General features: G+C 49.9%; 1 protein-coding gene across 5 annotated transcripts; it reads right to left on the bottom strand.

Moving 5' to 3' along the window:
* Positions 1-25,093, bottom strand: LOC109282555 (syncytin-A-like). 5 transcript variants are annotated; one of them, XM_059728575.1, is made up of 5 exons: positions 23,705-25,093; positions 23,441-23,502; positions 21,363-21,426; positions 8,374-8,516; positions 1-2,624 (listed from the first exon to the last, which is right to left on the bottom strand). In XM_059728575.1, exon 5 carries the CDS (start codon positions 2,014-2,016, stop codon positions 532-534), a length of 1,485 nt encoding a protein of 494 aa, XP_059584558.1. In that variant the 5' UTR covers positions 2,017-2,624; positions 8,374-8,516; positions 21,363-21,426; positions 23,441-23,502; positions 23,705-25,093; the 3' UTR covers positions 1-531. The 5 variants fall into 5 exon arrangements, with proteins under 5 accessions (XP_059584558.1, XP_059584557.1, XP_059584560.1 ...); XM_059728574.1 differs by lacking the exon at positions 8,374-8,516; XM_059728577.1 differs by lacking the exon at positions 8,374-8,516 and having other exon boundaries at positions 1-2,461.
* Positions 25,094-27,171: the final 2,078 nt, after the last annotated feature.

Raw genomic sequence — 27,171 nt, 5'->3', positions numbered from 1 at the left:
ACACAGAGTACTTTTGGGTCAGGTCAGCAGAAGCTTTTATTCAAAAGAAACTACAGCTGTAGGGGGAGTTCCAAAGTGACATGGATTTCCCAAGCACTTGGAAGGGGTCCCCCCCCAAGAGCAAAATCAGGAGGCTTATATACTTTTTAACAGTCGCTTACAACTCACGTGATCATATAGTGAAATTAGCATGAAAAGCAGCTATAATATTACTTCATTATTTCTTTGCTGTTATCAGGATGGGAATTATGGGGGAGGTGGGGTTAGTTCACAAACCTCCTTCTTGCACCTGGAAATCTACTTTGTACATACTTTTTTTTTTTTTACCTTTAAGGCCACGGTGAGCGAAGCATTTGCAGAAGAGTTACAAAGAACAAACACTTGCCCTTATCTGTTCTACTGTACCGAGCCAGCAATTCTACACAAAGCGGTTATGTCATCTTATAACTAAAATAATCAAAGTTTAAGGCATATATTTTTTTGATTCCACAGCCCCCCCCCCCTTTGAGACTATTTAGTCTCACTTTAGCCTTAAATTTCCATTCTCATGAGCCCCTCTATTTCATCATGCAGCCTTTCATGTTTTCTTTCAATCTGCTCACACTTTTGTAACACCATTATTCTAGACTCTGCTGTGGGTTTTCTTGCCTTGCTAAAGCTTCCCCTGCTGGCTTTCACGCAGCAGAGGATCAGTTGCATTAAGACATAGAACATTATCAGAACTATCAAGACAAACAATATTCCATACAGGATTTTCTTGCCAAGGGCCCCGAAATCTGGGAGCCAGGAGGTTAGCCAAGACCACATTTCTTCTAGACCCCAGTCAGTATTTTCTGAGGCCACTTGATGTAGGACCCTTAACTGATTTCGGATTTTGCGAATGTCAGTTTCGATTCGCATGTCCTGATTGACATAGACACAACAGGTGGAGTTTACTAAGGCACATACTCCTCCCTGGGATACCAGTAGGTAATCTAGGGCTATGCGGTGTTGTATAGTTACTTGTGAGATCTGGGAGATCTCTTTTTGCAGAGCCTGAATTGCATCCGCAGTGGCATTTCCCATAGCTTCCATTGTGGCTGAAATGTTAATTATGGCTAGTTCCAATTCTCTTACTCCAAGCCACGGTATGAAGGTTCTCACAAATCGATGGAACCCTGTGTTTCTGGTAGCTAAGGGGTTAACCGCCCTTTTCATGTGATGGTTGAAATTTTTTACTTGTTCCAGATATATTGCACTATGCATTTCGAAACCAGGGATAACACGTCCAAGAGTGCATGCCCCCACCCAATTCCAGGGCAAGATTTTATGAGCCCTGTTTCCGCAGAGCCAGTAAAGGCCTGGGGCAGAAAGGGTACTCAAATCTCGGCAGTTGTTGTGCCCTATCCGGCACTTTCGATTGATATGCATCGTATAGGACGGTCCACGTTCAGCTGTTATTCTGCTGGACCGAGATATATTACAAGAAGTAAAATTGGAGTGAATGTAAAATTCTGATCTGTTTGCAATGAGAGCAACATGAGGTTCCTTAGAAAAGTTGTAGACCATGAATCCTGTACAATTGAGAGAGGGTACGTTACCCAACAGGATTCCACTGGTGCTACTAGGGCTATAATCTAGAGTAGTTAGGCAATGAGGGTAGTGTCCTACAGGTGTGGCTTTATTATAAGCTCCGGTGTTGTTGGATCTGTAACAGAAAGGCGCCTCTACTCTTGGGGAGATTATCCAGTTAGCAGGGGCGGCCCTCCATTCTTTAGGAGCGGACCGATGGGCAGCTAACGAGTAGTGTCTAACGAAGCCGCCGTTTATTGTTCCCCATTGCTGGAGGGATATTGGTACTCTGATCATTGGGATTCCTTGGTGTAGGTGTGCTGGGCTGTGAGAGCATATCCAGCAGTCACTTTTATTTCCAGCTTGAGCCACCGCATGGGAGATCTGCAAATACAAATTTTTCTCCCACCCCCCTTGGGTGATACTGAGATACCCAAGTGTGATATATAAGGATATCAGTGCCATTTTTAGATACAGGAGGGACAAAGAATCTTAACAACAAACATAACCAGCACCAGTAAGAAAAAGAACACTACCAGCCAAACCCAGGATGGCAGCCAAAGTCTTTCTTCGTCCTCTGGGCTCAAGTTACCTAAAGGACTGATAATGTCGGCTCTTGGTCTTGATCGAGGTGGTGATCTTCCGAATGGGAGCATTCACTTTCTTTGAGGCCGAAGATGATATCTTCGTTCTTCAACTGATGAATCCGGCTGGGCTGAGGTGTTGGGTGCAGGGGAGAGGTTACTAGCACTTGCACCCTGATGCTCCTCACTTGCCTGAGTGAGGTCCTGAGGGTCTTTGTCCTTGGCCTCAGGGAAAAATCCCAACCTTGGTTGGAATACAGCTGCTTCGGGGTCCAATGGAGGTGATACCTTCTTGCAGTGCGAGGCGTGAGTCCACGTTTGGTGACCTTGGCAACGAACAGCAGAATTAGTGGTTAGAAGTACCTGGAAAGGTCCTTTCCATCTGGGTTGAAGTGCGTTTTTCCGTTGATAGACCTTTACGTAGATCCAATCCCCTGGTTCGAGGTTGTGACAGGGAACATCCGGTGGTTGAGGTAAGGCTTCTTGGACCTGTGAATGAACAGACCTGGCATACTTCATTAATGCCTTGCAATAATTTAGTACAGTTTCATCAGTTAATTGTAGGTCTGTTTGGTGAGGGGCAACAGGTGGTGTAGCTGGCATCCTCATGGGTCGTGCCATGAGTATTTCATAAGGGGTTAGGCCATGTTTTCTGTTAACAGTGTTTCTAATGTGCATAAGAGCAATGGGCAGTGCATCAGGCCATTTGAGGCCTGTTTCAGCACAAATCTTCGAAATGCACGTTTTTAAATCAGAGTTTTTACGTTCTACAGCACCACTTGACTGTGGATGATAACTACAGTGTAGGTGTTGCTGTATGTTGAGTGCTTGGCAGATGTTTTTTACTATCTGTCCTGTGAAATGGGTGCCACGGTCACTATCTATTGTGAGAGGCAATCCAAATCTAGGGATGAATTCTTTGAGCAATTTCTTTGCTACAGTGATGGAATCAGCACATACGCATGGGTAGGCTTCCACCCATCCAGAGAACACATCAATAATAACAAAAATGTACTCATAAGAACAGCACTTAGGTAGCTGCACAAAATCAATTTGCAGATTTACAAACGGTCCCCATGGAGGGGGATGGGCTGCGGGTGTCGTTTTTACCCGTTGCCCAATGTTGTGAGCTAAGCAGATGGGACAGGAGCTACAGTACTGTTGTGCCATGGAAGGAAAATTTGGGGCAAACCAATTTCTTTGTACTGTAGCAATCATTCCTCCTTTGCTCGTATGGGCCACAGAGTGGGTTAAACGAGCAAGATGTGGCAAAAGCTCTCTAGGCGCCACCAGGCGGCCGTCCGGGGAGCGCCAGAGAGAGTCGGGGTGCAGTGAACATCCTGCACGCAGCCAGTCATTTATTTCCTTTTTTGGGGCCTGATTTTGAAGAAGGGCCAGACTTGAAAGGCTAGCCAAAGGAGACTGGTCTGCTGAAAAACAAACAAAAACAGAGTTAGGAGCCTGTGGGCCAGAAAGGGCCGCATTTCTGGCAGAACGGTCTGCCAGATCATTTCCTCGTGTGACATCATCAAAGGGTTTCTCATGAGCTTTACATTTAACAATAGCAATAGCAAGAGGCAATTGAACAGCTTCTAAGAGGGCTTTTACATAACAACCATGACTGATTTGGGTCCCTGATGAAGTGAGGAACCCTCTTTGTTTCCAGATTTGTCCAAAATCATGAACAACACCAAAAGCATACTTAGAGTCAGTATAAATGGTTGTGGTTTGATTTTTTGCAAGAATGCAAGCACGTGTTAAAGCAATGAGTTCAGCAACTTGAGCAGAACGAGCTTGGGGTAAAGAATAGGCTTCCAAAACAGCATACTGAGTGCATACTGCATATCCCGCAACTAATTTGCCTGCATCATTTCTAAGACAGGAACCATCAACAAACAAAACAAGGTCAGAGTTCGGGATAGGAATGTCCTTGAGGTCAGTTCGAGGGGTTAACAATTGAGTTGTGATAGACAGGCAATCATGAGGCTCACCATCAGAGGCAATAGGCAGAAGTGACGCAGGATTCAGAATTGAACAGCGATTTAAGGTTACATTTGCAGCTGACAGTAGAAGTTTCTCATATTTAGTAAGACGGGAATTGGAAATGTGCTGAGTTTTGCCCTTGAGCAGAAGGGCCATCACAGCATGTGGAACTGCAACGGTTAAAGAGTGTCCCAAAACTAGAGAATCTGCCTTTTCAACCAACAAGGCAGCAGCTGCAACTGAACGGAGGCAAGGAGGAAGTCCCGCAGCTACGGGATCAAGGGCAGAGCTGTAATATGCAATTGGGCGATGCTTTTCACCAAGCAGCTGAGTGAGTACTCCTAAAGCGATTCCTTCCCGTTCATGACAAAACAAGGTAAAGGGTTTTTTATAATTAGGAAGTCCAAGAGCAGGAGCAAGAGTGAGGGCTTGTTTAAGGGCCACAAATGCTTGTTCGGCTTCAGGAGTCTAAGGGAGGGGTTCCGGGGTGGTATCATGAGTGAATGCTTGCAAGGGTTTTGCGAAAGCAGCATAACCCAGGATCCACTGTCTACAATAACCCGTTGTACCTAAGAATCCCCTCATCTGTTTTCTAGTCATAGGTTTGAGAATGTTGAGGATAGCTTCAACTCTACTAGGGGAAAGGTGTCGTTCTCCTGTTGAGATATCATGCCCTAAATAATGTACCTTAGAGTTGCAGAGCTGCAATTTAGATTTTGAGGCCTTGTGGCCTTTCTGAGCTAAAGCTGTGAGGAGTGTCAAAGTATCTTGCTCACAGGCCTCTAAAGTGGGTGAGGCTAACAATAGATCATCAACGTACTGAACAAGGGTGGACCCCCCTTTGAACGTGATAGGATCCAAATCTTTTTTTAGGATCTGGGAAAACAGGGTTGGGGACTCTGTATATCCCTGAGGGAGTCTTGTCCAGGTATACTGAAATCCCTGATAAGTAAATGCAAACAGATACTGGCTATCCTTATGAACGGGGATAGAGAAAAAAGCAGAACAAAGATCCACTACTGTGAAATATGTAGCATCTGAAGGGATACAGGAAAGAATAGTGGCAGGGTTAGGGACCACGGGGAAAGCGGGTAACACAGCGGCATTTACAGCTCGAAGATCTTGCACAAAGCGATACGTATCTTTACCAGGTTTTTTGACAGGTAGGATAGGTGTGTTGCAAGGGGAGCGTATTGGGACAATAATCCCTTGCTCAAGGAGTGAGGAAACGACAGGCTTGATCCCTTCCTCAGCTTCCTTTGAGATGGGGTACTGTGGGACACGAGGAAGTGGCTTGGCAGGGTTCAGGATGATACGCACTGGTTCAGCACTCAGCATGTGCCCCACTTCATTCGCATGGGTGGACCACAGCTGTGGAGGTACTCGTGCCAACAGTTCCTCTTGCAAGAAGGAAGTGTCAGAATCAGAGTACTCCTGGGTTAGCAAAGCCACAAGCTCGGTTTCCCTATGTTCCGGTACCTCAAGGTAAACACCATCTGGGCTACAATAAATCACGCATCCCAGTTTACACAGCAAGTCCTTACCAAGAAGGTTGACAGGTGCACAGGGGCTAAGAAGAAAGGCATGATTTTCAGACAAAGGGCCAATAGAGATGGAGACAGGTTCAGAGACGGGATGTGGGATAGGTTGTCCGCCTATACCGACAGCATTTACAGTTTCAGGAGAATAAGGTAGAAAAGGAAACTCAGCAGCCTTTAGCGTGGAGCGGGACGCTCCGGTGTCGACAAGACAGGAGACAGGTTTACCAGAAATAAGGCATTCAACAAACGGACCAGATTGGTCAGTAGCAAGCAAAGGAGCAATGATGTCACTGTCCCTCAGGCTGTCCTATTCAACACTGGGAAAATTGACAGGAAGTGGAGGTGGGGGCTGGGGTCTGGGTCCTTGGCCGGGGCGGTTGGGGCATTCTGATTTCCAATGTCCTTCTTGCTTGCAATAATGACATTGGTTCCCATAGCCTGGGTTTTGTGGGCTCAAGGATCTATCTCTTCCCCTGAATCTACCCGGGCCTCCCCTTCCCCGTCCTCGTCCCCTTCCTCTACCTGGACCCTGCAACTGAGAAATCTGTAAGGCCATTAACTTAAACTCGGCACTGTCTTTAGACCGTTCCAATTTGTTATGAAAATGGTTAGCCGCAGCAAGGACTTCGGTCAAATCTTTAGTTTCCCAGCCAATAATTACTGTTTGAATTTTCTCAGCAATTTTAGGGTTAAGTCCCTGGACGAATGCTGCCACTATTGCTTGTTTAGCATTTCCGACTGGGTTATCCATTCCTGAGTATCGTTCAAATGCCTGTTTGAGGCGTTCTAAATAGTCACTGGGGTGTTCATTTTTGTTTTGTTTACAGGTATTTATTTTGGTCCAGTCTGCCTTTTTTGGGCAAATTGTGAGAACTGCCTGAGCCAAAGCATTTCTCTTGTCAATAAAGTCTTGGCCAATCCCTGGGTTTTGATCTGGCCAAGTACAGGCAGCGTACAGACGTAGCATAGTCTCCTTGGGCAAAATGGATCGCATGAGCTGATTAATGTCAGCCCATGTTGGATTATAACAATTTATAACAGTCTGCAATTCTTCCTGAAATTTTTCTGGGTCTTCCCTGATTTTTGGGAACTTTTGAGTTAAATTGTAGAGATCACCTGGAGTCCAGGCTGCATGCACAGTTACTATATTTTGTCCATCGGTGCCAATGCCTGGCATTTGTCTTAGGGGGTAAACTTGTGCAGTTCGGGATCTCAGATTGATGGGAGATCTTTCCATGCCTATTCCCATTCTTCTAAATACACCTGTGGTGGGTTGTGACCCAGGAGTAAATTGCCACACTGGTGATGATTGAGTGGCAGATATGGTGGATGAGTCCGGACTATTAAGCTCCGTGGATGGATTTACTGAAGGAGCTTCAGCTAATGGGTCACTAGCCTGGGCTGCAGCCTGATGTTGAACCGGTTGTTGCTGATGTGGGAGTCCCAGGAGAGCGGGGTTCGAACAAAGGTCAAGGATATCCTCTGCTGGCTCCAGTGGTGGGGGCGCCCCGGGCAATGCTGGATACATTGGAGCGGTGGCCAGCGTGTAATTTGGGGGAGCAGCCAATTTCTCCCGAACAGCTTTTAACTGCTGTTTTAATTTTTCTTGAGAGTCTTTTAGGCTCCTAGTTTGAGATTCTGTCCGCCTTTTGGACATTTCATCATACCAATAAAAGAACACGTCCCACTGGTTTTGTGGTGTTTTGGATCCACGGGACTCTAACGCCCCTCTCAAGTGCACTATTTTATCCTGATCAAATGTTCCTTCCTGTGGAAAATGTTTCACAGGATCATCCCTAGTATACCAGTTCCACTTATCCAGGTACTTGCAAGTCTCGGGAGAATAGTGTGTGTACATAAAGTACGCCGGAGTCCCCTTAGGGGGGACAGGAACCTGTTTAGACTGACTTGTTCCCATTTTCAGTCACACAGGGAGACGTAGGAGAGGCTTATTTAGGATGTCCGGGCCGCTCAGTGCCTTGCCCCGCAGTTTTTCACTGCCCAGACAAAAGGCTTCTGACCCGACACCGGCTCATAAAATGGAAATGGGGAGGGAAACACTAGAGGGATCCTTTCACTCCTGCTTTCGGCAGAAGCTACTGGGACGAGGGGTTTGGAAAAGACAAAATCACTCAGACGCCCTGTCCACTGGGTCACGAGGTTCCAGTTGGGTCCCCTTGCTTTCAAAACTGCCCTGTCAGGCAGAATTGGGGCGGCTGAACCCAACCGTAGTCTCAGTCCTGGTCAGTGGCTCATATTTCTAAATACACACACACATTCATTCAATAAGCCCTGTCCACTGGGTCACGAGGTTCCAGTTGGGCCCCCTTGCTTTCAAAACTGCCCTGTCAGGCAGAATTGGGGTGGCTGAGCCCAACCGTAGTCTCAGTCCTGGTCAGTGGCTCATATTTCTAAATACACACACACACACACATTTATTCAGTCAGCCAGACCTCCTACCCCACACCGCCTTAGTTAATTAACTACAAGCCCGATGTGCTGTTGGATGAAGGTGCCTCAAACAGTTTCTCCCTAAAACGTACGTTACCAGACACAAAATGGGATCCTTTACCAGACAGAAAATTTTAGCCGGCAGTAAGGTTCAGACTGACCTGTTTTAACAAGGTTCAGATCCAGTTACCACGGCCAAGTTGGGAGCCTACAGGCAGTCCTCCTCCGAAACCCCAATAGAGATTTTGAATTAGGTCTCTTACCTCTCAAGTTTGGCGCCTCAGGGTTCGGGGGGGGGGGTAGCCTGCGGTCCTCCTTCCTCAGCCTGTGTTCTGGATCCGAGTCACGGCACCAGGAATTGTCGTGGAAACACACACAGAGTACTTTTGGGTCAGGTCAGCAGAAGCTTTTATTCAAAAGAAACTACAGCTGTAGGGGGAGTTCCAAAGTGACATGGATTTCCCAAGCACTTGGAAGGGGTCCCCCCCCCCCAAGAGCAAAATCAGGAGGCTTATATACTTTTTAACAGTCGCTTACAACTCACGTGATCATATAGTGAAATTAGCATGAAAAGCGGCTATAATATTACTTCATTATTTCTTTGCTGTTATCAGGATGGGAATTATGGGGGAGGTGGGGTTAGTTCACAAACCTCCTTCTTGCACCGGGAAATCTACTTTGTACATACTTTTTTTTTTTTTTTACCTTTAAGGCCGCGGTGAGCGAAGCATTTGCAGAAGAGTTACAAAGAACAAACACTTGCCCTTATCTGTTCTACTGTACAGAGCCAGCAATTCTACACAAAGCGGTTATGTCATCTTATAACTAAAATAATCAAAGTTTAAGGCATATATTTTTTTTGATTCCACAATATCAGATGCCTGCATAAAATTCTTCAAATAAGATGGCAAGTCAGGGTGACAAATGTGGAAATGTTAAATCATGCTGCTATGTCATTCATGGGAACGCAAGAAGAGACTCAGGTGGCTTGGTCATGTCATGTAAATGTTATATCACAGGATACCAAAGAGTGTGTTGTACTCTGAAGCTCATGAAGGATTTAGAAAGAGAGGCAGATCACTGAACAAGTTTGGGGATGCTTGCAAAAATGACTTGGCATCCTTTGGACTCTCTGTGGATGACTGGGAAAGGAGTGCAAAATGTCGCTCTGGTTTGTTACCTCTCAGCTCCATGTTGTTGGAGAACCCTGACAGAACACAGCCTGTCGGACTCGCAAAGAATTCCCCCCCTCCCCCCACCTAAACAAAACTGATTAAGATGCAGTGGGATGCATACCCAAGGCCCTCCAGATAAGGGAGCAACTGCCCTAGGTCTCATTTGCATCCAAGATAGAACCAGATGACCATTCATTTACATGGGAAATGGAGAATAGAAAGCCTGAAGCAAAAACTGCAGTGAATTCTAAGATCAGAGAAGCATGGAAGCACTGCATGATAGGGAATCTGTGCTCCAAATGCTAATCAACCCACATTTACACACACCCAGCTCAGCATTTATCAGACCAGTTCTAATCTGGATTTACCCCCCCACACAAACACCTCTAAGAAGAAGTAAAGTTTAATAGACATCTCGGGCCATACATTCCCCAGTCCCACTATGGGAAGCCTATTTAAACCTGATTGGCTAAAACTCAGTTGCCGGGTTAGGGAATGCTGAAGCAAAGAGACTGAGTCAGAGGGGGTATGGGCAACATTTGAACAATGGTAAAGGGTTCATCACAGTGTCCAGCCCATCGGAGCCCTAACCACAGGTGTTGTCATACTTTTCCTGAGATAACTGGTGGAAGTCCTCTCCACAAAAGGTTATGAACACTCCAATAATTGCCTTAAGTCTGTTAAAACTTAACAAACAGGCTGCACAAACAGGCGTGCTTCTCTGCCGGCGCGTGAGTTAGCGCGGGAGGGCACACGGGAGGGCCCAGGACCCTGCCTGCGCACCCCCCAGGGTAGACAGCCCCAGCCGTAGCCAGCTTACCAGAGGCATGCCACGGATGGGCACGCGCTGCACCCCGAGGGTCCCCTCGTGCTCCGCGGCTCCCCCCTCTGGCACCTCAGAGACGGCCACCCAGACGGAGCCCCTGGTTCCGGGCTCCACGTAGACGGAGCCCCTGGCTCTCGGCTGCGGGGGCTGCCTGTCCCTTTTTCAGGCTCTGGGACCTGGGAGCATGGTGACCTCCCCTTGTGGGGTCTGCTCCCTTTTGGGGTCTCTGGCGCGCCAGCTGGAGGAGCTCCAGGCCACAGTCCAGAGACTGCGTGCCATCAGGGACTGCGAGCAGGAGATAGACTCCTACTGCCAGGCCCTTCTCCCCCGGGAGGTGAAGGGTAGACCACGGTCTCCCTCCAGGCCAAAGGAGGACTCCAGGACCTCCCGCTCTGTCCAGCCAGGGGCATGGACCACGGTGGTCAAGGGCCCTAAGGCCCGCCGCACCAAGGCCCCTACCCCGCCGGAGCTGAGCAACAGGTATGCACCTCTTGCTGCTCCAGCAGAGCCTGCTGAGTTGCCAGCTCCCGCAGGCAACATGGGCCCAACTGCAGCTCCCACCCCTGCTCTCCCCAAGACAACACGTAGCGTGTTTGTTGTGGGAGACTCTCTCCTGAGGGGGCAATCTGCCGCTCCGACCCCTTAGCCCGGGAAGTCTGCTGCTTCCCGGGGGCCCGCATCCGGGACATTGAGGAGAGGATCCCAGAGCTCCTCAAACCCACAGACCACTATCCCATGCTCCTAATTCATGTGGGCACCAATGACACGGCTCGGAGCGCTCCCAGCCAGGTCATGAGGCGCTACAGGGATTTGGGAGTGGGGCTAAAGGGTCTGGGGGCACAGGTGGTGTTCTCGTCGATCCTCCCAGTCTCAGGCTATGGGCCGAGGAGGGAGAGGAGGATCCACGTGGTCAACCAAAGACTGCGAAGCTGGTGTCGTCGGGAAGGCTTTGGCTTTCATGACCACAGCCCGCTCTTTGGCGAGAGAGGCAGCGAGCTGCTGGGAAGAGATGGCCTCCACCTCTCTCCCCTGGGGAGGAGGCTCTTCTCAGCCAGACTGGCTGACCTGCTCCACCGGGCTTTAAACTAAGCCCGCTGGGGGACGGGGGCACTACCGGCACTGCTGGCCCGCTGAGCAATCCTTGCAAAGCCAGCAGGTCTAGGCACTTAAGGGAGCCCACCCCTGCCCCAGCCCTGATAATATCTGTGGGCAAGGAAGGAGCCCCCCAGGGGACACTTGCCTGCCTGTACACAAATGCCAGGAGCTTGGGGAACAAGGAGAAGGAGCTCATCCTCCTGCTCAATGCAAATAATTATGATGTCATAGGGATAATGGAGACCTGGTGGGACTCCACCCATGACTGGACCACGGGTATAGATGGCTATACCCTGTACAGGAGGGATCGTGTAGAGAAAAGGGGTGGGGGTGTAGCTGTATGTTAAGGAAAGCTACACGTCCCTGCAAGCCAATATTGGCGACCAGGGTGGACGGCTGGAGACCCTCTGGGTTAAAATCCGTGGGGAACACGGCACAGGGGACACAATGGTGGGAGTCTACTACAGACCTCCCACCCAAAGTCCTGAGCTTGACCAGGAGTTTGCCCGGGAACTGGCTGAGGCCGCATGCTCCAGGACCATGGTTGTCATGGGCGACTTCAATTACCCAGACATCTCGTGGGAGGATCGCTCAGCAAAATCTGAGTGGTCGCAAAGCTTCCTCTCGTGCGTGGATGACCTCTACCTGACTCAAGAAGTCTATGGGCCAACAAGAGGCAAAGCGCTGCTCGACCTGGTACTGGCTACTGGGGATGACCTAGTCAGCGACCTAGTGATCGATGGGAAGCTGGGTGACAGTGACCACGAGCTGATCACCTTCACCATCCGCCAAAAAGCTGGCAAGTCAGTCAGCAACACGGAAGTCCTTGATTTCAGGAAAGCCGACTCTGACAAGCTCAGGAGGCTTGTCAGTGAGGCCCTAAGGGACCGTGACCACGGAGAAAGGGGAGTTCAAGAAGAGTGGTTGCTCCTCAAAGGAGCGATCCTCAACGCACAAACTAAGTCTATTCCATCTCGGAGGAAAGGCAGCAAGAGGGCACAGCAGCCCCCCTGGCTCTCCAGGGACCTAGCAGACCTCCTGAGGCTAAAAAGAAAGGCCTACAAAGGATGGAGGATGGGAGTCACCTCCAAGGAGGATTATTCTGCACTGGTCCGGTCCTGTAGGAAGCAGACCAGGAAAGCCAAGGCTGCAACTGAACTCCAACTAGCTTTGAGCATCAAGGACAATAAATAGTCCTTTTTCAGATATGTGGGGAGCCGGAGGAAAAGCAGGGGCAACGTTGGACCCCTGCTGAACCAGATGGGGCAACTGACAACTGACGCCCAGGAAAAAGCCAACCTATTAAATAGGTACTTTGCGTCGGTCTTTCATCAGTCCCATGGGACGCCCATGCCCGCTACGGGACAGGGAAGTCCAGGTAAGGGTGATCCCCTGCCCTCCATTGATGCTGACTTCGTGAAGGAACATCTTGAGAATCTGGATACCTTCAAGTCAGCTGGCCCTGACAATCTTCACCCCAGGGTACTCAAGGAGCTGGCGAGCATCATAGCCCAGCCTCTAGCGCGGATCTTTGAAAACTCTTGGTGCTCTGGTGTAGTGCCCGAAGACTGGAAGAAGGCCAATGTGGTGCCTATCTTCAAGAAAGGGAGGAAAGTGGATCCGGCTAACTATAGGCCCATCAGCCTGACTTCTATCCTGGGGAAGATCTTAGAAAAGTTTATTAAAGAGGCCATCCTTTCCTTAATGGACTGGCCGACGCCAACATCTTAAGGGATAGCCAGCACGGGTTTGTTGCAGGTAGGTCTTGTTTGACCAATCTCATTTCCTTCTACGACCAGGTGACCTATCACCTGGACAAGGGAGAAGAGATTGATGTCATATATCTTGACTTCAAAAAAGCCTTTGATCTGGTTTCCCATGATCACCTCTTAGAGAAACTGCCCAATTGTCGCCTTGGGTCCTCCACGATCCACTGGCTGGAAAATTGGCTCCAGGGTCGGACCCAGAGGGTAGTAATTGATGGAAGTCACTCATTGTGGTGTCCTGTGACCAGTGGGGTCCCCCAAGGCTCTGTCCTTGGACCCATACTGTTCAACATCTTCATTAATGATGTGGACACTGGAGTCAGAAGCGGACTGGCCAAGTTCGCCGATGACACCAAACTTTGGGGCAAAGCATCCACACCAGAAGACAGGCAGGTGATCCAGGCTGACCTGGACAGGCTTAGCAAGTGGGCGGACGAGAATCTGATGGTGTTCAACGCCCATAAATTCAAGGTTCTCCACCTTGGGAAGAAAAACCTGCAGCATCCTTATAGGCTCGGCAGTGCTATGTTGGCTAGCACTATGGAAGAAAGAGACTTGGGGGTCATCATTGACCACAAGATGAACATGAGCCTGCAGTGCGATGCTGCGGCTAGTAAAGTGACCAAAACGCTGGCTTGCATCCATAGATGCTTCTCAAGCAAATCCCGGGACATCATTCTCCCCTTGTACTCGGCCTTAGTGAGGCCACAGCTGGAGTACTGCGTCCAGTTTTGGGCTCCACAATTCAAAAAGAACGTGGAGAAGCTTGAGAGAGTCCAGAGAAGAGCCACGCACATGATCAGAGGTCAGGGAAGCAGACCCTACGATGACAGGCTGAGAGCTATGGGGCTCTTTAGCCTGGAAAAGCACAGGCTCAGGGGTGATCTGATGGCCACCTATAAGTTTATCAGGGGTGACCACCAGTATCTGGGGGAACATTTGTTCACCAGAGCGCCCCAAGGGATGACGACTAGGTCGAATGGTCATAAACTACTACAAGACTGTTTCAGGCTGGACATGAGGAAGAATTTCTTTACTGTCCGAGCCCCCAAGGTCTGGAACAGCCTGCCACCGGAGGTGGTTCAAGCGCCTACATTGAACACCTTCAAGAGCAAACTGGATGCTTATCTTGCTGGGATCCTATGAACCCAGCTGACTTCCTGCCCTTTGGCCAGGGGGCTGGACTCGATGATCTTCCGAGGTCCCTTCCAGCCCTAATGTCTATGAAATCTATGAAAAGACTATAGTAAGATCTGGAAAAGTCATGCTAAGCTGAGGCTTGTACACAACAAGTAAAAATCCAAAACCCTGATGCTGCAAGCTATCTATTGTTTCTGAAGAAACCATGAGATATCCCATCAGTATATCTGCTATCCATAGGAATTTCAGGCTAGCTCCTAAGTGTCTGGTTACTCCTTAACCTTATGTTTTCCTGATTTTTTTTTTTTTTTTTAAGATATTCCAAATCAGATAACCCCTTGTCAAGAGAAAAGACAATGATTTACACTATTGAGAATGCTTTGAAGAAGCTGAACTGAGTGTATAAAAATCTGTAAAAAAAAAAAGCAGCAAAGTGTGTGTATGCTGACACCATCTGCTGTTGTTCTTGAGAAGCTGGAAGAAACAGATTGTCTCCCTTCAAGAACTGTGCTAAGAACTTTACCTGTCAGCACTGCAACCCAAGTGCCTTAGACTGGTGAGATTCCATCTCTTGCTCTCTCTCTTTTCTCTTTTCTCTCTAGGCATAGATTTCTGAACCTGAACTGCATTAGTTAGGCTTGAGCTAAGTTTCCCCAAATACTTACTGAAACCAAGGTAGTATTGTAACTGTTTATGTTTGTTTTTCCTTTGCATGTCTATTACTATCATTATATATTTCATATACTTAGCAATAAATAACTTTTACAGCCAAACTGGTAGTAACTGGGTATATTTTTCCTTCTCTACTTCTCCTTCCCCAGTTGCTCTGCAGCAATGCTTCTTTTACCTAAGCTAAAGATCCCTGTGAAGCCCAAAAATACTGTGAAGTCTGCTCATCAAGAGGCTAAAGATTGAGACATGCTGAGTTTGAAACACATAAAGGGATCAGCTTGTACAGGCTGATTGACCCAGTTTGGCTCAGATGTGCCCTAATGAACTGAATGCTGGCCCATGAGGATGTCAGCTGGACACCCAACAGAGGTATTCTGTTTACCTGTGTGCTTGTGTCTGACTACAGTTTATTGTTGCTCTGACGAACTGATTTCTTGGCATATGAGAGTGTCAGCCTATCCATGCTGATCAACCCGACTGGGTCAGGCGTGTCATGTTAATCTGTGTGTTTGTGTGCATGACTGATTTAGTGACTAGAAAAACCCAGCCCCATTAAAACTGAGTCCTGCAAAATAGCTCCATTGGGGGTGAGGACTTGCAGAAGGGAGATATACAGCTCCGTATAGAAACACAAGTAACACAAGCAGCACATTAATAGAATTACCAAGACCCTAGAAATGTATCCCTAATAAATGAGCACACCCCAAACTGATGGGCAAATCTAGTAACAGGCTGGCAGAGGCAGCTTGAGGCTGCTGTGCTTGGCAGAGTGAAGTGAGGTATGGAGAGGTGAACTGGATCAAGTTTTGTGATAACCAGTATCAGAGGATGAACGAATCTGCTGCTTGGATTCAGAGCATTGCTAGTGTGTGGGTGTGCCCTGGGACCTGTGTGTCACTCACACATAGGATTCAGCAGCCATCAAGGAACTCATCAACGCATATACCATCCTCTGTAAAGAACAACAATACCATCAATTGACTGCCCTTGTATTAACATAGCCACATATAGCTTAAAATTAAGGGCATCCACTGTTTGAATAATTTTTTACCTTGGCAAGGTAAAATTTCATGTGATATCTGCTGCTTTCCCATTAGATATTAGGGCTGTGTGAAGCTTTGGTCTGCGATCCAATTTGGAGAAGATTTGGCCCAATTCAGAGGCCGAATCTCCAAATCCAAATCAAATCGGGAGAAGCTTAAAACTTTCCGAATCAATTTGGAGCCTCCAAATCAATTCATAAAAGTTTCAGGAAAGATTTGGAGGTGGTGTTTCAGGGGAACAGAAACTGAGAAGAGGGAGGGGGAGCAGCGGGGTAAGGACTGACACCTCTAGCTGGCCAGTGACTGATCTCTCCCCGAGTCCCCTTCCAATCACAGTGTCTGGGGGGGGACATAGAAACAGCATATAAGCCTCTGTCTGCAGGATTTCTGTGCCTTTTGTGAGCTGTTTCTGCCTGAGTGAGCAACAGCATCTGAAAGGTATTGGACTGGCTTGGCTTCCTAGTCAGTCTCCTACTACTTTTTGGTTTTGGAAAGGATTGGATATAGCTTAGGTTATTAACTAAAATTGAATCGCTGTCCTCCAAATCAGCCGAATCCGAACTGAATATTTCCCTAGTCGCACAGGCCTATTAGATATGCCCTCTATAATGAAGATCAAAAGACATGCTAAGTAAAGACAATGCCTGGATCCAGACATGCAGGCACGTGTCCTTTTGTGGCACTGCAAACCTCTTTGTGGTGCCACAAACCACATGCGTTGCATGTTAAACTGTATATGGTGCTGCTAATTAGCAATGCTGGGGCAAAATTTGCTACCAGGATTTCCCAGTAACAAATAAAACCCCTGAAAAGAAAGAGTAGCACAGAGCATGCCAAAGTATCATGTGCCAGGACAAATGTGAAGACTGGGGAGCAGGGTCTCCCAGCTCCGCACACTGTGAAGCCTCTGCACTGAGGCACCCTGCAACCCAGCTGACTGGTGCACAGTGTGCCTCATGACGGGGGAGCAGACAGCTCCCTGAGCTGCCTGCTCCCTGTCTCCATGGGCCACTCCCCAACTGGCTGGGGCGCAGGGTGCCTCAGCATGGTAGCTGCCTGCCAGCTAGCCCCACACTGAGGCACTCTAATCCCCAGCCAGCCCCCTTGCAGCACATGGGACAGTGGGACAATGTGTCCCACTGCAAATGGCATGAGCAGGTGCATGCACTACAGCATAAAGTAGTGGTACAAATTTATTTATGCCACTACTATTTGTGATGCTGCAAATGCATGCCCCTGCTCATGTGGACATGGCCAGCGTGTTCAAACAGAAAAAGTGTGTATATATACAAACATATGTAGTAGAAATAATGAATATATATCTGACTACATTCTAAAGCAGATTTACCACCAGGAAGAAAGTGTTTTCATGTGAAAAATTTGTTATTTGCTGTTTTTCCATTAGACAGACCATCTTATATTGAAGACCAAAAGAAAGAATAAGTAAAGACAATGTACTCAAGCAGAAAAAGGGTGCGCGCACGCGCGTGTGTGTGTGTTCATTTCTATTCTATTGAATAGTATTCTCTATTTCTACTCTATATGTATAGAGTAGAAATAATAAAGACATACTAGGTCTTGTCCTAAAGCAGATTCACCATCCAGAGAAATTTTTTTTTTTTTTTTTTTTACCCAAACTGTGGGGTTTATACCCTGTTGGGGGTTTTTGCTTTAAGTTTGATTGGATCTGGTGACCAGGTCTTTGATCTGATTTGTATGTTTGTGAGGCCTCCCTCTCCAATTCATGCTGTGATTAGACTCATGGTTCCGATTCACACGGGTTGTGGGTCCTGGGCTTTTATTCATCCCCTTAGGACCATCGTGATGTATTAATGGAGTCTAACCCATTCTACCCCAGCCATACCACCCATTGAAATGCTCTTAGGTGAAAATATCCTACCCTGTTGTGTTCAACAGGCCTGATAATTGGGAGGGCCATGCATCAACATTTTCCACAGATTTCAAATGTGTTCCAACGCTTTCCACAGATTCCTCAGATGTGTCCCAACATACCCTTTTCAGGGGACGTTGTTCATACTCATTATTCAGGAGAGGTTAAAATACACCACCCCAGCTAGACCTTTTGTTATGTTTTTAGGTCAATAGAATCCACAACTATTCATATCCTCCCAGCATTGATTCATCACACCCCATACACACAACCCTGGTCCCCCATTCACTTCCCAAGAGACTAAGCAAGCAGCAAGTGGCACCAGTGACAATGCATTTTAAAGCAGTCTTTATTTCCATTCAAAATGTGTATAAAATTTACTACTTTTGCTAGTCTTATACTAGTTTGCACTAACTAGACCACTCTCCTAAGTAGGGTTTTGTAATTTCTAGTACCATTAAAGTATTCAATATAGGCCAACCAAAGGTTAGCCTCCTCATTGATTGCCCCATATAGAGGAGCATTAGCATCTTCAGCAAAATGAACAGACTAAAATTGCCATGCTGTGGATTAAACATTTCTCTGAAAGACACAGACAATTCATGGCATAACCTATTGCAATAATAGCATTTAAACATTTTATATACACAAGACAGTAGAGAGGGTGCATACAGACATGTAGGGAGGCTGCTCCAGTGTGTTGCAATTACAATTAATCAAGTCTTCGGAAGTGTGCTAATCAGCATGCGACATCCAGCATCCACATCTCATGTATCAGCGTGTTTCCATGCTTCAAGATGGCAAGCTTTAGTTAAAATGCCCCTGCCACCATTTTGTAGCACTGGGATGCTGATACAGGAGATGAGTTAGAGCGGCTGTCAGTGTCTGGCCCCCACCTCTGGAGCATGTATAAAAATACCCAGAGTTCCCAAATTATCCAGTTTATATTCTTATCTGAGCAGTTCACAGTCATGGCTTCCTTACTTACTCTGGTGCATCTAGAAGACAACTCATGCAGTCTTCAAAAAGCTTCGCACTCAGACAATATATAAGGATGCCATAAAAAGAAACACGTCTTGTGTATCAGCGACCTTGTGCAGCCCTCTTCTCCCAAATCCTCAGCATCTGCTGTAAGAGCCTGGGCATCAGGCTCACTGGCCTCCTGAATGTTTGCACAGATCTCCTGCCCAGATTCGGCCATCTCAGGCAACTGTTGGGCTAACAGGCTACTCTTCTTAATCTCCCCCTCCCCAGAACTGTCACTATGGTAGAATTTTCCCAGTAGGTCTATGCCAAGTCTTGGTAGTAAAGCAGGAAAGAGGGGTCTTACTGGTAAGAATCTATATTTGCTTCTGGCTGCATTAGCCTGGTCTTGGAAAACATATGATCTACTTTTGAGGGTTTCCCAACAGGGTTTGGAAAATTGTCAGTCCAGGGCTTCCAGTCTTGGTCTCACCCCTATACTTGCTGATTGGTTCAGTGCTGCTCTCAGGGACATCTAACATCCCTGAAACCCATGCTGATTGGGCAAGGGCAGCAGGGAAAGTTTTTAGAGGGGTCACAACCCCCCACTACTAGATAGGTTGTGGCCATGTATCATGGTCTGGGGGAGGGCCAAGACTTCTGGGTCCCTTAGGGTGGGACATAACAGTGAGGAGAAGCAGGCTTTGGGGTCAGGTGGGTGGAACTTCTGGGATCATGGACCATGTGACATGGCAGAGGCTGATGGCTACCAACAGCTAATAATGCCAGGATTGCAGGGTCGATCCCTGTAAGGACCAAAAGAACTTCCCTGCTTTAGGTAGGGGATTTGACTAACTGACTTCTTGAGGTCCCTTCCAGCCTTACTTCTCTGTTATTCTATGGCCATCAACAAGGCAGCAAGGGGAGGTGGGTTTTGGAGTCATGTGGACAGTACTACTAGGATCAGAGACCAGGTGAGGAGGCAGAGACTTCTACAAACTACATGGCAGCCAACATGGAGGTGAGGGGGCAGGTCTTGGGGGATCATGTAGGTGAAGCTATCAGAGTCAAGGACCATGTGACAGGGCAGGACTTCTGGTTCTAAGATGGTGATCAAGATGATGACCACCTCCAAAGGGAGTTCTTCTAGGGCAAAGGGTGGCAAAGGCCAGGGGTTAGGGAAAGGACTTCCAGTGCCAAAATAGAGGTTAGGGGTTGGGGCACTGTAACAGGGGGCCTACTTGGGCCGATCTCCGTGGCCCGCCCACCTATTCTTGGGCCAACCACCCACCTTCTCGTCTGCCATGCCTTGATGTTAATTGATTAATTAACAGATGTCAATTAAGTGGGAGGATGCCCATTTGGCTGCCCCGATGCCAAAGGGCACTCTCTGCAGCTCCTTTCCTCCCCTATACCGCAGCCCAAGTCTCACAGAAGGCATCTTGATGTTCACATCATCACTGGCCCCCACACTGGGCCCCAGAATCCTCCTAACAGGACCCCTCCACAATCCATCCATTCAGGCAGCCTCTCCGCCTTCATTCAGGCTACCTAGCCCCCTGAAACTATTTTCCCCTCTCAGGTGTGGTCCCCCCCCCAGGACCTCTGGCTACCAGCCCTGGCCTACCTCCAGGTCATTTGGGACCCCAGGCCCCTGGCTCTTGGGTGTCCCTCGCGGTGGGCCCCTGGCCCTTTTGACCATCCTGGTCCTGGCCCCAGCATGGGCCAGTCGAGGGTACTCTCTCATTCGGGTCGGGTCTCTAGCCCCTCACTCTCTCCCAGGGTCTGCCCTCTGGGCCCTTCACACAAATGGGGTTACCCACCCAGTGGTGGGGGCTAGGGGTTAAGGTGCCCCAACCCACCTTTCACCAGGGTGGTAACTGGCCTGGCATTTCCTGGGGGCTCCCACACCACTGAGAGCCCCACCAGGCCACCCACTCCCAGCAGGGTGCAGTTTTTAGGTCATGCCCAGGACCAGGAGCCTCCTGACCATCCCCTACAGCTCCTCCCTTACCTCCTGATGATCTCAGCAGCCCTCCAGCCAGGTGATGTTATTGCCTGGCTTCCAGGCAGCCAAACTGCCCTGTTTATATAGCCAGCCCTTGACTCCAAAATGGCTGCCCTCATCAGGCACCTGGTGGCTGCCAGCTCCAGGCCCTTAAAGTGGCAGGCACACACAGTGCTCTGCCACAGGCACCTGTCAAGGGGAGGGCTTAAAGATTGATGAGATGTGTCCCCCTTATACTACTCAGGCACAGGGATGGGGGGCAGGGATGGGGGGCATGTCGAGGGGCAACTGGCCCCTCGACATGCCCCCAGGCCACTTCTGCAATCCCCAGGAAGTACAGCCCCAGTAGCTCCAGCGTAGGCCAGCTGCAGTGGGCAGGAACTTGTCTCTCCCAGGACACCACCTGGCAGCAGCAGGTAGGAGATAGGAGGAAATGAGGGGAAGGGAGAGAGAGAGAAGGTAGGGGCAGGGGACATCCCTCTGAGCATGGAGGGGAAGAGAGGGCAGAATGCTTACCTTCCTTGGGACTTAGATAGGGCTGCAGGAGCAGCAGCCGATAGCTTGCCTGCCCCGGTAGGCATGGGAATCAGAAGGAAGAGACAAGGACTGAGAAGTACAGCCACTCCTTCAGTGGTGCACCCCAGCATTACAGAATCCTGGAGCCATGCCTTACCTTGCCTCAGAAGAACAGCCTGAAGAGGACCATCTATGATTGCATGCAGACATCATGGCTGGCCCTGAGGAACATACACCATACTCAGAGAATTCAAGGAGTGGGTTACTGACCACCATCATATCGTGGCATATATGCCGTACCTACCTACTCACAAACATGTGCAAGTCCTGCATAGACCTTTGGAAGTTAAAGAACTGTTCTTGGGGTCCAGGAATGTAGGATGTTGACTATTTGCAGAAACTCTCACATTGCCTGTCTCCAGGTGCTGGGATCTACAGGGAATGTGACGTAGTCTAGAGTGTGTCTGGAGCCAAAGAGTTGGTATGATGGCTGAAGCCTGTGGTCCAAAAGGAGCCCAAAGCCAATAGGACCAGGGTTGTCCTGATCTTGTTGGGCAAAATGGGTGGTGTAGGATGCCTCCAGGCTGCCCTGAGCAGCCCGCTGAGGCACTTCATGGGATTTGCCATGAGACAACAGTGCTATAAGCAGACCCAATCACTCAGTTCCTTGAAGGCAAGGTGGGCTTGGTATGCATGGTGCTGAGGCTGCAATTGACACAAGCATGGGCCTGTCAGCATGGTTGCTGCTGTAACCAGCCACTTGGCTGGGGCTTTGGCATCCCTGGGGCCATCACTAGGGGTGGAGTTCACTCTGAGAGGTGCATTGCCACCAAATTGCCAACGTCAGGGGTTGTGTTGAGTATGTCCTCATCTGTTTTCTGGCCTCCCCTTACCCAGTCCTCCCTCCAGTGTACTACATGCACGATCCTTACTAGGATGTCCTCCCTGCGCCCTCCATGAGATCTTCTACCCCACTGCAGTGGTAGGTCTGGCATTAAGGGAGGGGCCCAAAACAGTTCTACCGATGTAGTCCACAGGCATGTTCCCAAACCAGAAGTTCAGCAGTGAGCCTGCTCTAGGCTCATCCTTACTGCCTTCTCTTGACTCCTCAGTCTGCAGCAGGCCTGAGAGAGGCTACAGGAGCAAGCCTGCAGTACCCATCAATGTACTTCTAGGTTTGGACTGGAGACTGTAATCGCTTGGATGTACATTTAGTCTCCACAGAGTGTTCTGGGACCTACATCCACTAAGATGCAGACAAGCTAAATTCTGGCCACATCTGCACACTGGTGGCAGTGAGCTGCACCTGGGTCTTTCCCCAGACCACATCCTTCCCTGTTGCTCTAGTTCATCCTCATTGGGGATCTCAGGTCTGCCAAGGTCTTGATAAAACAGCAGCAGTGAAATGTCTGAGTATAGCCTAGTTGGCACCCCTCCATCAATCATGTTGGGCCAGAACACTCTGTGCCCTTGCAGTCACGCTATGCAGGATGCCTGTACCAGACACCTGTTGTAGCCATTTTGCCACTGGAGGTACATCTCTAATGTATCAACCCTGGAGATGCCTCTGGCTCCTGTGATAGTGATTGTGGAAGCCATCACAGATGGGATACCATGCAGCTGATGAAGGCCTCTCAGGAAAAGCTCCCCCGTGCCTCCTGAAGGCTCTGATGAAGGCATATGTTAGTCCACTCCCTTATGTGAGGTGCTATTCCACCCTGTTAACGTGCTTCAAAAATGGTTAACACATCTAGTTTTATAACGTAACCCTTGCCAGCACGCTAGGCCAGGTGATATGCCGGATTCTGGATCCTCAGGCTGCCGGTAGCCCTGGGACCCCCGGGGCAGGTCTTCTGGCTGAGGCGTCCTGTGGAGAGGTGCATCCCTCACCCTCACCCCCCAAAAATTTACATCCAAGCCCAATGAACAAATGGGTTTCGTTATTGTACACAACTATATACAAGACGAAAGCGATGAATCAAGAGGAGGTAATATATAGATATAGCTTATCAACAGTGAATAATAAATCCAGTCATTTGCATCCAATCTGCCAGTGTAGCAGTAAGTGAACAACTCTAACACGGTGGGTGGTCCCCTTACAGCAAACCCCTCACTAATCACATTCACACTGCCAAACCCTTCTGAAACCAGTTTCCCTTCAGAATGACTCCCCTTCTCACTGCAACACCCAGCAACACGGGTCTCCTGTGGGCGCTGTCCTCAGCCTCGCCTCACCCCAAACGCCGGCCGGTGATGCGGGGATGAATGGCTTCCTCTCCTCGCTCCTGAAGACAGACCTGCAAACGCTACGGGGTTAAGTGTCTCCCCAGCCACGCTGAGGTTTGGGCCTCCTCAGCCTTCCTCCTCCGGGCCCGCTCCCCTCCCGGCAGGTCCCTTCTTCCAGCAGCCCCGACTGCCCCCAGCTCCAGGACGGCCCCCGGCTGCGGCCGCCCCTTCCCTTCCCTTCCCTTCCCTTCCCTTCCCCGCGTCCCCGGGCACCTGCGCCCTGAAGCTGCAGCTCCGCACCCGCTGCGAAAGCCGGGCCGGGCCGGGCAGGGCAGCCAGGTTCTCCCCCGCCCTGGCACCGGCTCCTGGAGCAGCCTTCAGCCCCGGTCCCTGCGACCGGGCCGGGTCGGGCTGCACTTACGCCAGACCCTCCCGCCTCTGCTCCCGCTCCTCGGCTGGTTTGGAATGCCGGCACAGCCAATCAGAGCCCTTGGCTCGCAGCGGGGCTCCGTCCCCGCGCTCATGGTCCAATAAGAAGCACGCCCGGCGCGCGGCGTGTTGTCAGCTCGCAAACCTGGCCCGCGTTTGGCCGCGCTTTCTCCGCGGGAGCGGGAGCGCCTGCCCCCAGCCGGCGGCCCAGCGAGCCGGGCGCCTGCTACAGTGATAAGCCATCATCTCGGCCTGAAGGCTAAGTCCCGAGAAGCGGCCTGCAGGAGAAGGACCCAACCGCAGTTGGCGTTACTGGTTTTCCAGGGGTTTCAGCGGGGTGGCCTAGGACCGCCTTCCGTTTCCAGCCCCAGTAAGTGAACTAGAATCCGGCCCCGCACGTCCAGGTGGAAGGGGCGGGATGCTCTTTGCCTGGGTGCTGTCAACAGGGGCAGGGTGAGATGCAACCAATCAGCGAGCACCAGTTGTTTCAGCCCCGCTTTGCAAGGCAGGGTCATCAGTCCGCGTCCAGCAACGCTGTGCCGCCCTGGGGAGGCAGAGGCTGGCCAGCTCCCTTCCCTAGCAGAGCTCCTGGCTGCTTTCAGCAAGGCGTGGAAATGCAGGGCTCGGCTGGCAATGTGTGGGGCTGTCGACGGAGTCTCTCTCTCTCTCGGGGATGCTCCTTTCAGCAGGGAGCCAAAAAGTGCCGCTGAACTTTGTGCAGGCTGCACAACTAGCAGGCAGTTTCCCTCCCAGCTGTTTCCTGGGCGTGTGCAAGCCACCAAGTGCCTCTATGGGAGGGCTGGGGTAAAACAGGATTGCTGTCAGGAGATGCTCAAGCACCTCTCTCTATTCTTGTAATGCATCCAGTGCAAGACACAGATTTATCCCTAAACGTGGATCAGGGAAGTCAGGGGCTGGCAACGCACAGGCTGTATCCAGGCTGCAGAACCACTGGAGCCGGAAGGCTTTACCTCTGCCCATGCCATGCCCATGCCCGGACTGGGGAACAAGGAGCTGTGTTGAGGCCAGTAGCTGGAAGCTGCATCTGCATCACTGCTTCTTCTCCCTGCTCCCTGGCTGCAGTCCAGGTGCAGCTTCCAGGTAGTGGGGAACACGACTGAGCCTGGGCAGTTTCCCGTTGTGCCTGCACTGCAGCTGAGAGGTGGAAGGGGGGGGGAGAGGGAGGGAGCAGGAGGGAAGTGGGGACAAGGGGAGAAGCAGCTGAAGCTGAGTGCAGATGAAGCTCCCTGCTGCCCAGCCCTGGCTCAGTTTCCCATCAGCTGGAAGCTGCACCTACAGGGAGCTGAGGACTGGGAGAAGTGGCATCAGCCTAGGCACAGCTCCCACTTATCTAGCTCCAGTGTGGGAGCAGGCAAACCCTGCCCCACTGCTCTTGATGCACCACCAAAGCCTCTGGACTGGCCCATGCCGCACTGGGGCCGGGTCATTCCAACCCCGGGGTTATACAGGTTTCCAGCTCCTGAAGCAAGTCACTTAGTCACAAGCTACACTTTGGTTGCCTGTTCAGTGGAATGGGATTTTGTCCAAGGTATCCCTATGCCTAAATCCCATGCAGGGCACAATCAAGTAAATGCACACAGAGATTGCCTAATGCACACTGACAGTGCAGGGAACAGTCACTGTCACACAAAAATATAGAAGGTGGTGGTGTCCACCTTTTACTCTAGTGCCAGGCTCCTACAACACTCATGCAAGAGATGAGAAATCAGGGCTATAGGGCCACCTCAGCCAGGAGGGGTGCAACTCAGCTCTCCTCCAACCATAAGAGTGCCCTAATCATGAGGCTGAAGAATGGGCTGCTTGAGGAAAGCCTATACCCCTCCTTGGGTAGTTCCTAGGGGGACGCAAAGCCCTGTCACAGGACTAGCTGGAGCTGCCAGTATTCAGTATTCAGGAGAGGACCCTCCGCATTTTAGCTCTTTGCATGGCAGCTGAGTTGTGCCCCTCAATGGGTATGTGCTGTCAGGGAGAAAAAGCCCTGGGACAAGGTAAGCTTTATAAAGGCATCTCTTGGTTGCAACCAGGTGCTGCACAGCATTGCTTCTACCATGCAGGAAGCACAGTGACTGTGATGACAGGTAGCGAGCCAATGGTGTATTCAGGGGTCGAAGCAGCTCTGTCTGGTTGGTTGCCCTGGTTTTAAAAAGTCCCAAAACAAAAGTGCAGAATATCATAGAATCATAATAAGGTAGGGTTGGAAGGGACCTCCGGAAGTCATCTAGTCCTGTGATTCTGGACTGCAAATCCCAGAGACCTTGGGGGAAGCAGGAAGTGGACTCCCAGCTGGCTATGTGCCAGAGTGCCGGGGTTGGATGGAGAGAGAGAGAGCCCTAAACAATCCAGCCAGAGGGAAGTCTCTGTACAGCATGGATAACCCACAGACCGACTGCACATGACCCCTGACTTAGAGACCTGCACAGGGTGACTCTGGACTAAAGGCTGGTTCTTGGGAAAACCTCTGGAGGTGGGGGAGAGGACTGTATGTGATAAATGTATGTATTCCAGGAGCACTGACCACTACCTGTTTACTTGCCCTTTCAGTGTACGTTGTTATACTTTGAATGAATGCCTAGCTACCTGTATTTGTTCCTTCCATTTGGCCTGTGACCCTAATTCCGAGGACTCCGTATATGAAAAGTGAGCAAATCCCTTGTTGGCTGTAGTGATTGTGCCTGACACTGCAGGGGTTTGCTACAATACTAATGCAGAGCAAATACTAATCCACAGATCAAAGATCAAGCTGTGGTAGGGCAGAGGAGAGTCAAACCAGTTATGTGGAGAAAAGCTTGCGGGTTGGCGTGGAGGGCCCCACTGTGGGGCCCTACATAGGGGGCTGGAAGGCTGTGGCACATGGAGGATAGGGAAACACTGTGGGGCCAAAAAGAGCGTGAAATAATCACTTATCCTGACAACCTCCTTGTCTGCACAGTCTACTGAGAGGCTAATCCAGGAACTGCTCTCCCTAATTTAGGGAGATGGCATTGCATTGCAGACACTCTCCTCTTGATTCAGGGGCATGTACCAAATACAGGCATGACTCCATCCTGGAGGTTTTATTCCCAACAAATACTGGCTGCTTGCATCTGTCTGGGTCAGTCAGAAGAGTCTCACCGACGTGTGCTGTCTGGTCTCCAAGAGAAGCTTCATCCGGCCCATCTCTGACTTGCCTAGGCCCCATCTGGTCAGAGTGCAGCTTTTACAGTGCAGCTTCTTCTCTCATCAGCCATGTTGTGTCACTGCCAGCATCCTCAGGGAGCTCTTCCTGTTTTGCCACGCATGCTGTGTCCTGG

The sequence above is a fragment of the Alligator mississippiensis genome, chromosome 5 (genome assembly GCF_030867095.1).
Source record: "Alligator mississippiensis isolate rAllMis1 chromosome 5, rAllMis1, whole genome shotgun sequence".
Classification (NCBI taxonomy): Eukaryota; Metazoa; Chordata; order Crocodylia; family Alligatoridae; genus Alligator; species Alligator mississippiensis.
The sequence above is the reverse complement of the archived record's forward strand: the minus strand, read 5'-3'. Positions and strand labels throughout refer to the sequence as shown.

Excerpts from the sequence above, each read along its gene's own strand:
- LOC109282555 (XM_059728575.1), bottom strand. The coding sequence starts at position 2,016 with ATGGCACTGATATCCTTATATATCACACTTGGGTATCTCAGTATCACC.